Consider the following 14978-nt stretch of genomic DNA (forward strand, 5'->3'; position numbering starts at 1 on the left):
TACAGTGTTAACATTGGCGTACTAATGGAAAGGCAATCACTAGTGCGCCCCACGTATGTAAGTCGGGGCATGGTCGGGGATTGTCACTTAAATTTTGCCCGAGGGGTGGGGATTTTGTCACTTAAAAAGTGACAATCCCACACTTCTTGGGTGGGGCAGCCCGGGAGGGGAGGGGTGGGGGAAACAATTGATAGGCGTATAATAGACCCTTGCAAATTATATGTGAGCTGATTCGGTGATGTTGCTAACAAACTGCGTCTTGACCTCGACATTCTGACCATTCAGCGGGCGCTTTCTATATCGGGTCTCGTCATGGATATCTACAAATACAACCTAGACGCGACATCTATTATTCTCTTTTACGCTGTGAATTGAGCAAAAAAGTCTGCCATCACGCGCTCTGTACCGATGTTACGCGATACGTCAAGCAATAATAGAGCCAGCCAATCACGGTCGTGTCTAGATTTTGTAGTTTTATGCGCGCCCGGCCGTTGTTGCATTTCAAAAACACTACATGTGAATTGACCAATTACAATCTTAGTCCAGATTTGGGAATGAAAATGACGTCCCGATTAAGTAAAGTCGACTCCGATTGGCCCGGGCTCGGGGTCGCAAAAATTTGCATTCTTAGATATATCAGACGTTGGACCAGAGATAGTGCTCCGTGGACAACAGGTGATACTCAGACGAGTGTATTGAGGTGTCTTGCCCTTTTTGTGTTTTAGTGAAATATCTACGTACCTAGTACTGAGTACTACATTTAACAAATTAGTGAGAGTAGTGTTGCAATATAATTATGTATGTTTTCAATAAATGATTGAATTATGTGCAATTTATTAATTGAAATGTATTATGTGTGAACTCATAAAAATAGAGACAGTTTTTAAATACACAATGATTAAAAATATTCTAGCATTTATTTTGTGTAGAAACGCTGTACAAAGTGTAAAATTGGAATTATGATCAAAACGATTGCATACAGTTTGTACAGGTAAAAATGTGAATTATTGTATAATTATGTACACGTAATTAAGGGTTTTTATACTTTGCTATAAAGACAGTATGTTTAGAAATAAGTTTGAAATCACCTACAGTGATGACATTAAGCCACACTATTATGTGATAGTGTGTCTTGTATGTTATGTCTACAAATAATAAGTACATGTAATTTTATAGATTTGGTAAACGGGTGAAATAAAACATAATTAAGGCACTTGACTATTTTTAAGCATGTTTGAATATTGGATACCCCCAAAGAATAGGTAATATGGACCCAAAAACAAGTGGTCGCAATTTATTTTGAGGAAAGACTGATTATGTACATATTGAGAGAAATTGTAGGTTTCCTTATTAGACTAGCCAGAATTTGAAGGTAACTAATATACAACATTTGATTTTGCAGTATTTTTTAGAAATGGATGGATTTAGGGGCATTATTGTTACACTGGCCTGTTTAAAGTTTTATGTTCATAGATGCTGGAAAGACCAAGAAAAAGACGCTGTTCTTGTAGTCTGGTTCCCTGACCCTACTTCAGACGAAACAGAGCAATTTTTAGACGTCAGGGGAATTGTCAGGTCAGGGAACCAGACTAGCTGGTTTGCACCCATTCACGGATGTGTAACTGATTGCAAACAAAATGTGGACTAAATAAATTTGGTAAATTGGGGGCAGTACTGTATTTGAAAAAAAAAAAGTTGGTTTTTTTTCACAATGATGGTTGGCCGACCACCATTTGAAATTGATACAAAAATTCAATTTTTCTTGAAAATCATGAAATGGACAGCACACCAGGGTACCATGATTTCACAAGATGCTTGAGACTATTATTCACTTACAGTCAAGGGTATTTCATAATAATTTGGTAGTTTCATAATAATTTGGTAGTTTCGTTTGTTGATGTTCGCAATTGTTCGCAATTGTATTACTTCAAAACCATTTGACCTAGCTTGAGCTTTATAAATCCATCTTTTCTTGAAAAAAATATAAGCCCGGTGTATTCCTTTGAAGCAAGTCAGTTGAAGCTGACATTGTTAGAGAATGATCATGAGAAATCAGTCCGAAGCCCTGGACTGCGAATTACAATTAATGAGCCATATATGGAAGTTCAGTTTTGCACGTCTGGTATGCAGACTTTAAAACGACACTGCAGCATTGGAATTTGAATTCCAAGAATAAATGCAATGCTACTGTGACTCAGTACATGCCTTATACCTAAGCTCATGTGTCTTTGTGCCTTTTGTAAACATATCTAATACTTGCCAAACTTTTGTAAGGGCTTGCCCCAAAGTACATATATGTGACCTGTTCTGTCAAAATCAGACTTTTCTGGGCATAAGGTCGAAAATGATATTTTTACATATTAACATATGTTTTTTTTCCTTTTAATAGGTGGTTTAATCTTTGAAACCGGTCATTCCTGGGCAGAGTTATGCTATTTTGAAGTTCATTGTGTCGAAAAGTAGAAAACGGAAAAAATGGCCACGAACGTCACAAAACAGTTATTTCTTTAACTGATAAACCTTATCAAAATCATCAAAAATAGTATACGTAGAGTTCAAATTAGGGTTTCAAACGATTCAGCAAAAACGAGTATACGTATTGAACTTCACTCATATAGGGCATCCTAGGGTTGCTTAAGTTACTCTTTCTTGGTACTCTGCAGCATGGCATCCCACTGCTTCTTCATGCGTTGCCTCAGCACATTGTCCTCGTTCCATTTACCTGGTTAGATCACAAAGAAAATTGATATTAAAAAGTCAAAATTATGAGTATGTAGTTGCCCTTATACGTGATTCATAAATGGCGAAATATATTTTGTGGAATCAATTAAGTCTGGTGAGCTAGTTAACGTCTCAATTTTTAAAGACAAATGCGGAAAACTAAGGTCTATCGTGTATAGTACAGTGGAACGTCGCTATACCAAACACTTATACCAAACATTCAGCTAAACCGAACATCGTCCTTGGCTCCTGATTTTGTGTACAAAACCAACCGAACATTGTTGTTGAAAACCGTCAACAGAAAAGCGTCAAGTGGCTATTATTTCCCATCGATGTAGGTAGTATAGCTCATAACTGAGTAATTACATAATTCAATAGTCGGCACGTGTTCGAAGTCGTCTTTCAGCAACTACCAGGGCGTACAGGGTGACATTATGAAGGGCGCTATTTATTGAAAAGTGAGTACCGGAGCACCGGCAGCTTAAAATCGCATACCGAACGATCACTATTACGAACATTTCTGTGGATCCTGCGATGTTTGTTATAGCGGCGTTCCACTGTATGTGGATATATTTCTTTGCTGCATCATCCCCTTTGAAAACTGTACAAACGCGAGCCCAATTCTTTGGAAAATGGACGCATACTTTTGGGTTGTACTTCGCTATACAGGCAAATGGGTTTGAAGGTACCATCAATTTCAAAGAAGTGCTCCATTGCTATGAAAAACTTGGGTAGCCTTGAAGAGACCCATACGATTTTTTGTTTACTAAAACTATGTTGTGACACTTATATTAAAGCTAGAGTCCATCATTTGCAGCCATCCGAAAAGTAACTGTCACAATTATTGTTGAAAAACAAACTTGGTTGAAAGATAGTAAGGGAACTAAACTCCCTGTGAAATTATTCTTTCTGGGAAGCTGTCATTTTGAAGTAATCAACCAAAGAAGGCATTTCCAACGGTGATTCTTAAGAAGCACCGTAGGAAAATTTAAATTAGTAGTTCGTTTTGTTATTCAGCGCAGCGCGCACAAGTATTGGAACGACGCACACGCGCGCGCGGTTGTTATAATTCGTCGGATCAGTGCGCGACATCGCGTATAGCTGCAATTCAAAACAATTCAAAACATGATTCAGTAACTTTTGATTTGAAATTGAGATCTTAGAATGCTGTTTTTCTCGGAATGTACAGCTGAAGCTTAGCTGAAACTTCATCAGGTTAGTTGCTCAGTATCCTTCATTAGATTTTGAATTCTTTTGTTGCTTCAAACGAACAAAATGCACAAATTACAAATGATGGACTGTAGCTTTAAAGAAAGCAAGTGCAGACGTGTCGCACTTCCTTGACACACTACTCACTGTCTTGATTTCTCTGCACCCCAAATTTCGGTGGATAAGTCTCTGTGGACTTGGCAGGGATATCCTCAGTGTAGGAACTCGTATTCAAGCTCTTGATGTGGCTGTGCGACACGCCGTTGAAAATGTCCTGTCTCAGCGCATTGCCCAATGCATCGTACAGCGGCTCCGATTTGAGTTCAATATGGACCGGGGAGCTCGGGCCAGCGGTGCGGCGGCGCTGCGGCAACTTTGCCTCCATCGATTTCTGGAAATCCTCTTTGTTCTCGAGGAGTTGATCGCACAAGCTGTCCCCGTAAATGTGCCTTATGTTAGGGGGTATGTAGTATATACCGCCAGGTCCTTTACTGGGGGATTCCACAGGAGGGAGGCCGGCACCAGACCTGGTTTTTGGTATTCCATTAACTGTCGCATAACTCTTTCCTTTGTACGAAAACGAGCCGCCTTTGCCCAGCACAGTGCCGGCTTGCTGGAAGTTGGAGTTTGTGGCCGGACGACGATATCTGTCGTAGTTGTAATCCATCTTCTGATCCAAGCCCAGCCTGTTGAACTGCTCCCCGAGGGCTATGTCGCGAGGGTTGTGCTTGATGTCATTCTGGTAAGGGCTGTACTCTCTCTTAGGGGTGAATGTGAGAACGCCTTCGGGAATCTGGCCTTTGATGGTGGTCTCGTCGGGACTGAAGTGGACAGCGTTCAGCTGGGTTTCCTCGAGGTTCCCTTTTGCGTGCCTGGCTTTGTGGATCTGCCTGCGTAACTCCTCTTCTTCGGCTTTTATGATGCTCTGGGCATTGGGATCCCTGTAAGGGGCCAGTTTGTCTGGCTTGGCAGCTTTGGGAACCGGTTTGGCCCTCTCCGCCTCAGCCAGAGCTTTCTTGTCTTTGATCTCCACGACTGTGCCAAACAGGCTGCGAGGGGCAACTGCCTCGGTGCGCTTTGCTCTCAGATCAACCACTGCTGCAGCCATGTTGTTCAACGTTGTTCTTTCTTTCTTCTAAAATAGATAAAAACAGAAAATAATTAAACTTGTGAACTGACGTTGGGTAACACGGGAATATAAATAGTGCTTCAAAATTTCTTCTATTTTACTTTTTTTAGAGTGTACCAATGGCTGCGTTCCCTGAAACAAACATAGACCCTTAAATCTATTCAACCATGCCAAATAAATACCACCAATGCTACACTGGATAAACACAGAAATGAATATTATGTCCTACATCTACTTCTAGAATTAGAATTTAGAACTCACCTTTCTGTAACAGAAAGGTGCCTTCTAAATCTAATTCTAGAAGTAATTGTGTCATAAGTCACATTTTTTACCCTACATATAATCTTGCTTGGTGATGGTCACTCATGCTAGTCATAAAATCACTTGTATTAAGACAAAAGAAAACAAACAAAAAATGGGATTGGAAACTTTCTGATGTTTTAATTTTATCACACATAATCGATTGCAAATATGAATAAGAAATTATTAATTTTTTTTTAGTGAAACAACTTAAATTATCAAAATGACCCAAAAAGCAAACCCAAAGTACGCCAAATAAATGGTAGGATGGAACGCCGTATTATCGCGGTACTTATCACGTTTCTCGTTCGGAATAGAGACTGCCCACTAACCTTCCAGAATTGTCCTGTCTTATGTGTAGTATAACTCCTTATTAAATTAATATAAAAAAATCTGACGGGTGGCCTTTTTATTCCGTGTACGATGCCTGTGAAAATAGACATGCGCGGCGTGTGCGAACGGAGGTGGACTCCCTATTATCGCGGTATGCTGGAAGTGGTTTTTATAATGATCCCAACTTTTTTGTTCATAGTTTATGTTTGACCAAAACACCCCCTGAATAAAATCTGATATTTTCCCTGTAACGTTCAAGTTGATTAAAGACAAAATGTCTGCAGGATGATTTCTTAAGACCCTGCCCTTCCCCCGAAAGGAGAACACAAATCCCTGAGGCAAGTCTACTGATCGGCGATTGAGGGCGCCATTCACTTTACACGGTGTGCCGTTTTATTTTCGCTAACGCGCAGTGCTTATTTTGATCCCGTAAAAGTTGTTACGATTTCGCGCTGCAAATATCGTCGTTCGACTTCATTTTACATTTGCAGCTGAAGAATGGGAACCAGACAATGGAACTTTCATGGACAGAGCGCAATTAAAGATTTATGTTAAAATATAAACGGTACCTTTTAGCAGACACGGTGAGGGAAAATTTTGCAAGTTTTGGAAAACGTTAATATTTATTAAAATCGTTAAAAGTCCCGAAAGACACAACATTTTTTAATCGTCCTTTTTATACAACTCGGTAGAAAATCCTAGATGACTGGTGAACTGGATAAAAATCGCCACTTGAAGGAGTTTTGACACTGTAAAAAGAGAAATTTCCCATGCCGCGATTAATAGGGATGCCGCGATAATAGGGAGTCCGACTATACTGAAATTCCCCACCAGTGTCCAGTCATGCCAGTCAATATTTTCACCTAACGTTGTTATAAAATATTAAAACTTAATTTAGGTAGAAAGAAGCATGGGGATGCTGGTCAATCGGACTTTTAAATGCTGGGTGCGACTGAAAAAGCAGCTGAGCTGGTAAAACTAAAATTAAAAAGTAAAGTAAACGATACAAACAAGTTAGCACTGCCACTAAGTGCCAGTGCCACTGATCGGCTGTCATTAGCGGTCATACTAAACAGCGTCAACACAGCGTCAACACACTCCAAAGCGTCAACACAGCGTCAACACAGCGTCAACACATCCAAAATGCATTAAAATTGACAAAAGCAGTATGTAACCCATACAGTATGGACAGAAACAAGATTTGTGCTTAAAATCAATAGGTTAAACGTCTGAAAATCGCGATTTTTAGTTCAAGAAAATTGGCTCTCCGTGCCGCTCCGAAATCGGCTGCCGAACACCAGCCATGTTGCCTCAGTGGCAGCGCGGACCATACCATTATTCTAAAGGGTGATAGCGTTGTACAATAAACCAACAGAGAGGGACGCGGCCGGGGTCGCCAGTGTTAAAAATATCTGCAAAGACCAAAACATAAACACAACTCACAAAATAATGATCTACCACTCCTCCGATCCTTAGTCCTCACACAGATCTGGTATCCCTCTGTCTAGTCTGCAGCAAGGCGCCCTCTGTTGTTTATGACAAGATAATGTCATTACCTACACACCCCTACTTGAAATGGTGTAGTCCAAGCTTTGTGCGAAGTCAAGATGGCGGACAAAGGCCGTGCAAGTTAAGGTCATTTTTTTCGCGTGAAAATACGATATTTTTAACAACGAAATGGAAACTCAATCCAATGGAAATTCTCTTTTATTGTATGTTTCACAATTATATGCCCTTTTTGTCAATTCAGAATGTGTTTTGGATGTGTTGACGGTGTGTTGACGCTTCTGTCATGTGTTGACGCTGTTTAGTGCGACCCGTCATTAGTCTTGTGAGTGGAAAATGGCAGCAAATGCTTTCATAAATTGAAACAATTTATAGGCCTATATGTTCATTATCATGGAAAGGTGCAACGTCTGATACTTACCTAAGTAAGAATGTTATGTACAAGCATCATATTTTAGATTCATTTTCAACCAAAATAACTTTTCATCCCGTCATTTGCCTCGTCCAAGGGCAGTATTTTACACGACGGGATTTCCGCGGCTGCTGTTGCTAAGGGGTTGCTAAGGGAATCCCCATCCTCTGTCAATTACCAAGTGTTTGTTTGGATTCATGTGATCGTTATAGTTTCAACAAAAATACGAATTTCAATTCTGTTATTTGAATTAAATGTTTACAAAAATATAGGGTTGATTAAATAATTAATTTATGATCGTAATTATTGTTGCATCTTATAATTGATGTTATATAAAAATGTAAATACCGAAGTATAGTATCCTGTATCCTCCATCATATCTCAACGCACAAATTTATCACACGTGCTGACTGGCTGACTTATTATTATACTGGCTAGGCTGTGCTCGCTCTGCTTCCGTGATTTCTTCTCCTGCCGTGACAGACAGGTAATACGACGTGGAAGTGTATCGATAATATTCACCTGTAAACATCAAGGAACAACCGAATAGGTAACTGTTATTCTAGTATTTAAATCTGGAGCAACTATAGAATGCAGGGCCACGCCGAAGCAAGGTTTTTTATTTTGCCTGGAGGCGTGGATGGAATAGGAGTAATAGATATGCAAACCTGCAAAAAAGTGCTAAGTACAGCGAAGGAATGCACTGCACTTGTCTTCAAAGCTTCTCATGAAGGATCGGAAGGGAGGACGTGCTTGTAAATGTGTTGGGGGCACTGTCTGGAGCGGCGGAGGCGCGGAGTCTTGGAGTCGCAGAATCGCGGAGACGCGGGGCACTGGAGTGGCCGCAGTGGCGGAGGCGCGGAGTCGCGGAGTCGCAGAGACGCGCACCGATAGAGGGCGCAATTCTCGGCGGAATCTTTTTGAGAACGAAGCATCCATATCCATTTTAAATGGGCGGGCCAATTAGGAAGGGAGGAGGGCGACAGGGCACTGTCTGGAGTCGCGGAGGCGCGGAGTCGGGGAGTCGCAGAGTCACTTTAATTGAGCGGGCCAATTAGGAAGGGGGGGAGGGCGACGGGGCACTGTCTGGAGTCGCGGAGGCGCGGAGTCGGGGAGTCGCAGAGTCACTTTAATTGGGCGGGCCAATTAGGAAGGGGGGGGAGGGCGACGGGGCACTGTCTGGAGTCGCGGAGGCGCGGAGTCGGGGAGTCGCAGAGTCACTTTAATTGGGCGGGCCAATTAGGAAGGGGGGGGAGGGCGACGGGGCACTGTCTGGAGTCGCGGAGGCGCGGAGTCGCGGAGTCGCAGAGACGCGCACCGATAGAGGGCGCAATTCTCTGCGGCTCCACGACTCCACGATCGATTTTCAGAGGTAGGTACGGTCGACTGCGGTTCCACGCCTCCACGCAGCCGTACGGAGGCGCGGATGTAGAGTAAAGTGGCCCTGCATTCTATAGTTGTACCTTAAATCTTTGTTTTATCTTCATTGGCAGATTTGTCCAAAAGTTGGTTTGAACTTTGATTCCTTTCTCTGTTGCTCAGCCCATGCTCAGCCTCAGGTTTGATGTTTCCTGATTCAGAAATAATGGTCATCAGGTCATAAGGATCAGCGCCCTCTATTGACGATAAAATAAATTTCCCTGCTGTCAAGTGTCATAATTGTTCTAAATTTCTAGTCTTACGAATATGATTTATTTTCCAGGATTTAGGGTAGACCCAGTGTCAGTGACTGGGGTGCTAGAACTCCTATTTACGTCTTAGACTTAGACGTCACAACGAAAGACAACATTCGAAGAAGAAAAGAGTTTTACTGGGCCTACTGCCCCCATGCTGGGTCTAGGGTTGAATTTTGTTTATAAATTATTTTTTTCATTTCATGTTGTCACCAACTTGACATTTGTTGACAAAGCAGGCTATTAATTATAGAATATTAGTATTATTCCAAATCCAGTTTTAGGCGAAGTAAAAAAAAAAACATGTTTAGCGTCCCCGCCCGCTTCCTTTTTAGAGGCCGCCTCCTTTTTTTTTTTTTTTTTCTTTTTTTTTAAAAAAGACAAAAATTGATAAGTTTTAACGATCTCTGACGAAAGAAATCGTATTTTTAGACTTTTATACTGTGTATAAAGCTGTGGAAGTAGTCAATGAGTCCAAGTGGCGGCCATTTTGAAAAAAGCTGGTAACCATCTTGAAAAATAGCCCGGCCGCGTTGTCTTGAAAAATTTGTCGGGCGGCCATTTTGAAAAGAAAAAAAAAAAAAAGGGCCTCCTCCTTCCTTTTTGTCAAAGAGGCAGGACGCTAAACATGTTTTTTTTTTTATTTTGCCTTACTTGTTGAAGACTAAGTAATGTATCTGAAATACGGGCGATTAATTTACAGGCCCCTCTTTGGTTTTGATCACTTTAGAGTCAAGAGTGTTGTTATAACTCCAACATGACTAAAGCAACCTCAAACAGACTTCTCTTAAATTTGGTCTTTTGGTAGAAAACGTGTTTTTCTTACGCATTTTACATAAATTACAGTTGATGATCGATGCAAATGCCATGCAAATATGGCAGATCAATGTGGTTTTGAACATTCATGTACGTGCATGACGGTGATCGCCATCTTTATTTTCATGTTGTGTTTTGTCATATTCATCATTGTTTTATCCCAAAATTTCACTATTAAATCAAAACAAATCAAAACCCTGCCCTCCATTCACGATGCTCCTGTTAGTTTTAAATATTTGTTATACATGTAGTTTGGTAAGTCCGAAAACCTAAAAGTTGATTATTGTTTAGGAACGGGGCCCGTAACTACACAGTCGCTGAAATATTGAACGCATATTAACTGAGATCATAAGTACTTGTTTATTACTAGTTCAAACAGCCACAGATTCTGAAGTTGAATACAATTTACTAGGTCAGGGTGGTCAGGGAACCAGACGATTGACTTCCTTACACTGCATTTGGTTTTCGTCGTCTGCTACGATCCGAAAATTCATATGAAAGTGCAATCTTATTCTAATTCTTATTCTAAATAACAGTAACTTTCATCATATTTTCCAAGATTCAACTTTTGTTTTTCTCGCTTTACTGCACAGAGCACAGTTACGAAAAAGAGATGGCCTTTCGGTTGCGAGTTCTAATGAGGCCTCTGGTGTCGGCAAGCCAAAGTCAGATGAGAGCAAGTATACATGTACCAGTATCAGCTAGAGTCGTGCACAAAGCAGTCTCAATACAAAGCAGGTAAGAATATAAAGTAGAAGTATCAGTAAAACAGTTTCTCATCCCTGCCTGCTTCCTTTTCATCCCCTCCCCTGCATTTTCAAAAAAAAAATTATTATCCATTTTCAATATATGTGATGCGATCAAGCTTAATGATGTTAATGAGTCGTTTGTCAGCAATTACAATTTTAAGATACAACCCAAAATAGGTCAGTAGGGGTGGAAATGTCAAAAGTAACTTTTTTTGTTGTAAAATCGGAAGGCTACATATGTCCTCTTTTTTGTCAACTAGTTTTTTCCCGAGAAAAAATCACGATAAAGTTAAAATGTGAGATTTTTGCGAAGGCCAAAAAAAAAAAGTCTCCGGTTTCTGGTATGCGCGCGCGTCGCCGTAGCCATGCGCGTCGGCAAAATGAAAAAGTTTTTTTTTTCAATACAAGATGATGTCTCAAAACCGCCAAACTCACTGGTTTGACTGGAATCCTGCCCCTGCACAATTTTAACGTGTTTTTAGATGGGGTTATGATCGAGAATAAGCTTTATGTGGCCTCTCTGGACTCCCATATATTTGCACTAAGTTTAGTCGGGCACCATTTGCAGTCATCAGCCGACATTTGAAGCCAAAAAAAAAAAAAAAACCAGGTAAAAAAAAACAAAAAAGCCGCGTCGCCGCACCACTTTTGGGGCAAGCTCCATACCAGAAACCGGAGACTTTTTTTTTTGGCCTAAGGAGTTAATATTCAATAACCTGAAATAAAGCATGTTTACGGTTGCTTAATAAACACTTCAATTTTGAATCGTGGATTTCTCTGTTTGATTTCTCTGTAGTTATGTTTTCTTCTTTCTGATCTGCTTGTTTCCTAAGTCCCATAACTTCTGAACGGAAGGTCATATACACAAGGGGTTTTCACCAGATATAAACTGAAATAGCTCTTTTTTCAAAAATGTTTTTAAAAAAAAATTGATAAGGGCTGACAAACACTCATTTAGATTAATCGCATCACATATTTTGTCTTTCTGTTTGTTTCCACAACAATTTTAATATGTATACAAGTTCAAAATCTTGTAGAAAGGTGCACACACAAGTATCACAAAAGAATCAGGAAAATGGAAGAAGCCATTTCACCATCTTTGAAAATGCGCCGTCTTTGGGAGAAAAAAGGGCCTCCTACTCTATTTTGCTTCTCAAAAAGCTTGAACAAGATACTATTTATAAATACTTTGCTTAGTTCAATTTCCATTTTTTTTTTTCTCGCTCTCTCTACTGCCCGGCTGGTTACTCATGTACCGCCCCAAACTGCCCCATGTGACTTTCTTTATTGAATGGTTGGTGTTTTGTTTTCAGGCACTTGTCGTCGGCGGATTCACCTCCCTATGAAGAGTTCAACGTACAGAGTACAGAGGACTTCAATGAGAGAGTCATCAACAGCAAAATCCCAACAGTAGTAGACTTCCATGCATCGTGAGTCTTACATGCTTTGGGTTTTCAAATCCATTAGTGTTCCAGTGTAAAAGTTCTAACAGAAGATGGTGTTGTGTAAGATAAGGCAAAAGCCCAGAAATTTTTAGAAATTATGTACTCGGGTGTACGTTCATTTTGTGATATTAAAAATCAGCATAGATGACACTTTCTTGGCCTTTTGATCCAACATAAATCACTGATGCCCCCTTTTGTTGCACATTCATTTAGTCACAAAAAAACCCTTTCAGGTGGCACACCCCCAAAACATGGATACATAGTATCTAGCCAGCGAATTCCTCCGAACATTCCATTTTGGCAAAGTTAAGAAAAGGTCCTCAGTATTTCACAACCAAGTTTGCAGCCTCAATTCAATTTTTAAAGGAGACATTTCTTCACTATTTTGCACATGAGAGTAAAGTCAAGTGATTTCAAAATGAGGCTAAAGACTAGACTAGTACATGTCCAACCATTTGAAAAGACTGACCTCTTCATTCAGAGTCCTTAGTCTGGTGGCTGACTAAGGAGAAATGTGTAGTAAATAGAGAGTACTTCCTGGTTCATGCCACATGTTTCTTTTGGCACAGTTGATTGATGCAGTGCTGAAGCAGTGTTGGACTGGTTGTTTCAGGTGCCAGTCTATTTCCTTGTATTGCATGTTTTCAATACCTTAAGTTTTGGGACTCTCATACACAATATTGAGAGTCCCAAATGTTCGAACTAGTGTGAGGTATGCTATTACAAAGGACGGACAGAAGGTGGGTTTTTTTTATGTTGAACAAACCCTACCATGCCCTGGCCCTGAGACATTCAGACAATTTATGACAAAATTATCTAAAATTTACTATTTCAATGTTACTATTTTCTTGACCAGGTGGTGCAAACCTTGCCACGCCCTGGCCCCCAGGCTCCACGAGGTCCTGTCCGAGCGGCCAGGCCTGGTCCAGCTCGCCAAGGTGGACGTGGACAAGCACACGGACCTGGCCATGGACTACGACGTCAGCTCCATCCCCAAGGTGGTCATGGTCAAGGAGGGAAAGGTCGCCGGTCAGTTCGTGGGTCTGATGGACAAGGACAAAATTGAAAGCTTTATTGATAGGCTGACCACATAATGACACCGATCCTTTTTGGGGGAGAAAAAACAGGGCTGCATGTTTCCTTTGCACTGTACAAAAAATCCTATTCGTGCTGATGGAGATGGACAAGATTGAGAGCTCTGTCCATGAGGCTGATGATGTCATAAGAACACTGAGCCTTTTGAGTGAGAATCCCAATTCATGTCCCTGCCACATGGGAATAGGGGACATTGTATACAGCAACTGCCAGCAGAATTTGCACCAAACTTAGGCAAAAACTGTAATTTGTCGGAGAATTGCAAAAGCACAAACCTGATAGGAATCTCTGCAAACTGTCCTCACTGTACATGCCTTAGTTTATAAATTTGTACTTTTTCTCCGAGGGGCCAGTGTTTGTGGTCCAGTTTTTGGAGCCAAGATAATATATAACATGTGTGCACTTTGTAGCTTTTCACGACTGTAGGTTTTATACAGGATCCTTTATTCCTATACTGCCCTGCCTTTTTTTGTTTTATTTGTAATTCACAATTTTAACATTAAGAACTGCCATTGAAAACTTGAAAATGCTAGAGCTTCGATTCTCTACATGTTAGTGCTCATTTGGCCAAACAGCAGCTGTTCTAGTTAAGTTTTTTTTTTCTTTCAATAATTTGAATAGGGTCAAAATATGGTTTAAAGGTAATATCAAACATTTGCTTTTGCTGTAATTTTCAGAAATGGATGGATTTGGGGGTTAGTATTTTATAGCAAATATTGTTACACTGACCTGTTTGAAGTTTTGTGTTCATGTTTGCTGAAAAACACAAGAAAAAAATGTTGTTCTTGTAGTCTGGTTCCCTGGCCAGACGAAACTCCGGAGCAATTTATAGATGTCAGGGAATGTCAGGTCAGGGAACCAGACTAGCTGGCTTGCACCTGATTGTAACTGATTGCAAACAAAATGAGGAATAACTAGATTCTGTAAACTGGGGGCAGTATTTGAAAAAATCAGGGGTTTTTTTCAACGATGGTCAGCTGACCATCTTTGGAAATTAATACAAAAATTCCACTTTTCTCAAAAATGACAGCACACCGGGTACCATGATTTGACAGATTGCTTAAGGCTATTATTCATTTGCAGTCAAGTGAGGTAGTTCATAATAGTTTGGTAGTTTTGTTTGCAATTGTTGTATATTACGTTTAAGGAGGCAGATCAAAGTAACTGAAGATGACAACACAGTTCCAGTGAGATTTTGCTCTTTCAGTTGATTGCGGAGGGGGAAATAGTCATTATCACTCGGCTATGAATAAAATCAAATGATATTTTAAGTAATTGTAGTTTTTCAATTCCAATTCAGTAAACGATAAATGACTGCAAATTGAGTATAATTTGGTATGATGATACTTGTGTTTTTCTGTTATTCACAAGATGTCAATCATTTTAAAAAAATTCTATAAACTCACTATGCACTGATGTAAATACGTGATTCTTTCTAAACAAAAAATTGTTGGAAACTGCCCAGCCAGAATTTGAGTAATAACAGGAAAATTTGTACACCACGGAGGACATAGGAATTTGTTCTATTCTTCGATATTACAAGCTGATTAACCTGAATGATAATTCAAAACAGAAAACCAAATAATGCTC

At 40.2% G+C, this 14978-nt stretch overlaps 2 protein-coding genes across 3 annotated transcripts; one reads left to right on the forward strand and one right to left on the reverse strand.

Annotated features, from left to right (window-relative positions):
• The first annotated feature begins 1851 nt into the window (after window positions 1-1851).
• On the forward strand, window positions 1852-13956 carry LOC119721301 (thioredoxin, mitochondrial-like). 2 transcript variants are annotated; one of them, XM_038191311.1, is made up of 6 exons: window positions 1852-1862; window positions 5596-5600; window positions 8126-8160; window positions 10693-10837; window positions 12162-12278; window positions 13150-13956. In XM_038191311.1, exons 4-6 carry the CDS (start codon window positions 10713-10715, stop codon window positions 13385-13387), a joined length of 480 nt encoding a protein of 159 aa, XP_038047239.1. In that variant the 5' UTR covers window positions 1852-1862; window positions 5596-5600; window positions 8126-8160; window positions 10693-10712; the 3' UTR covers window positions 13388-13956. The 2 variants fall into 2 exon arrangements, with proteins under 2 accessions (XP_038047239.1, XP_038047240.1); XM_038191312.1 differs by lacking the exons at window positions 1852-1862; window positions 5596-5600 and having other exon boundaries at window positions 8057-8160.
• LOC119721300 lies at window positions 2572-7744 on the reverse strand. The gene is made up of 3 exons (XM_038191310.1): window positions 7620-7744; window positions 4078-5065; window positions 2572-2722 (listed from the first exon to the last, which is right to left on the reverse strand). The coding sequence occupies exons 2-3, from the start codon at window positions 5036-5038 to the stop codon at window positions 2640-2642; spliced, it is 1044 nt and encodes a 347-aa protein (XP_038047238.1). The 5' UTR covers window positions 5039-5065; window positions 7620-7744; the 3' UTR covers window positions 2572-2639.
• Window positions 13957-14978: the final 1022 nt, after the last annotated feature.

This window comes from Patiria miniata, unplaced genomic scaffold, assembly GCF_015706575.1.
Source record: "Patiria miniata isolate m_02_andy unplaced genomic scaffold, ASM1570657v1 HiC_scaffold_13, whole genome shotgun sequence".
Lineage (NCBI taxonomy): Eukaryota > Metazoa > Echinodermata > Asteroidea > Valvatida > Asterinidae > Patiria > Patiria miniata.

What these genes read in the sequence shown, in the direction of transcription:
- LOC119721300 (XM_038191310.1), bottom strand. Translation starts at nt 5,038, where the DNA reads ATGGCTGCAGCAGTGGTTGATCTGAGAGCAAAGCGCACCGAGGCAGTT. An exon ending in GGTGCAGAGAAATCAAGACA is followed by an intron (nt 2,723 to 4,077) that starts GTGAGTAGTGTG and finishes TGATCTAACCAG; the next exon opens with GTAAATGGAACGAGGACAAT.
- LOC119721301 (XM_038191311.1), top strand. Translation starts at nt 10,713, where the DNA reads ATGGCCTTTCGGTTGCGAGTTCTAATGAGGCCTCTGGTGTCGGCAAGC. An exon ending in GCAGTCTCAATACAAAGCAG is followed by an intron (nt 10,838 to 12,161) that starts GTAAGAATATAA and finishes TTTTGTTTTCAG; the next exon opens with GCACTTGTCGTCGGCGGATT. An exon ending in GTAGTAGACTTCCATGCATC is followed by an intron (nt 12,279 to 13,149) that starts GTGAGTCTTACA and finishes TTTCTTGACCAG; the next exon opens with GTGGTGCAAACCTTGCCACG.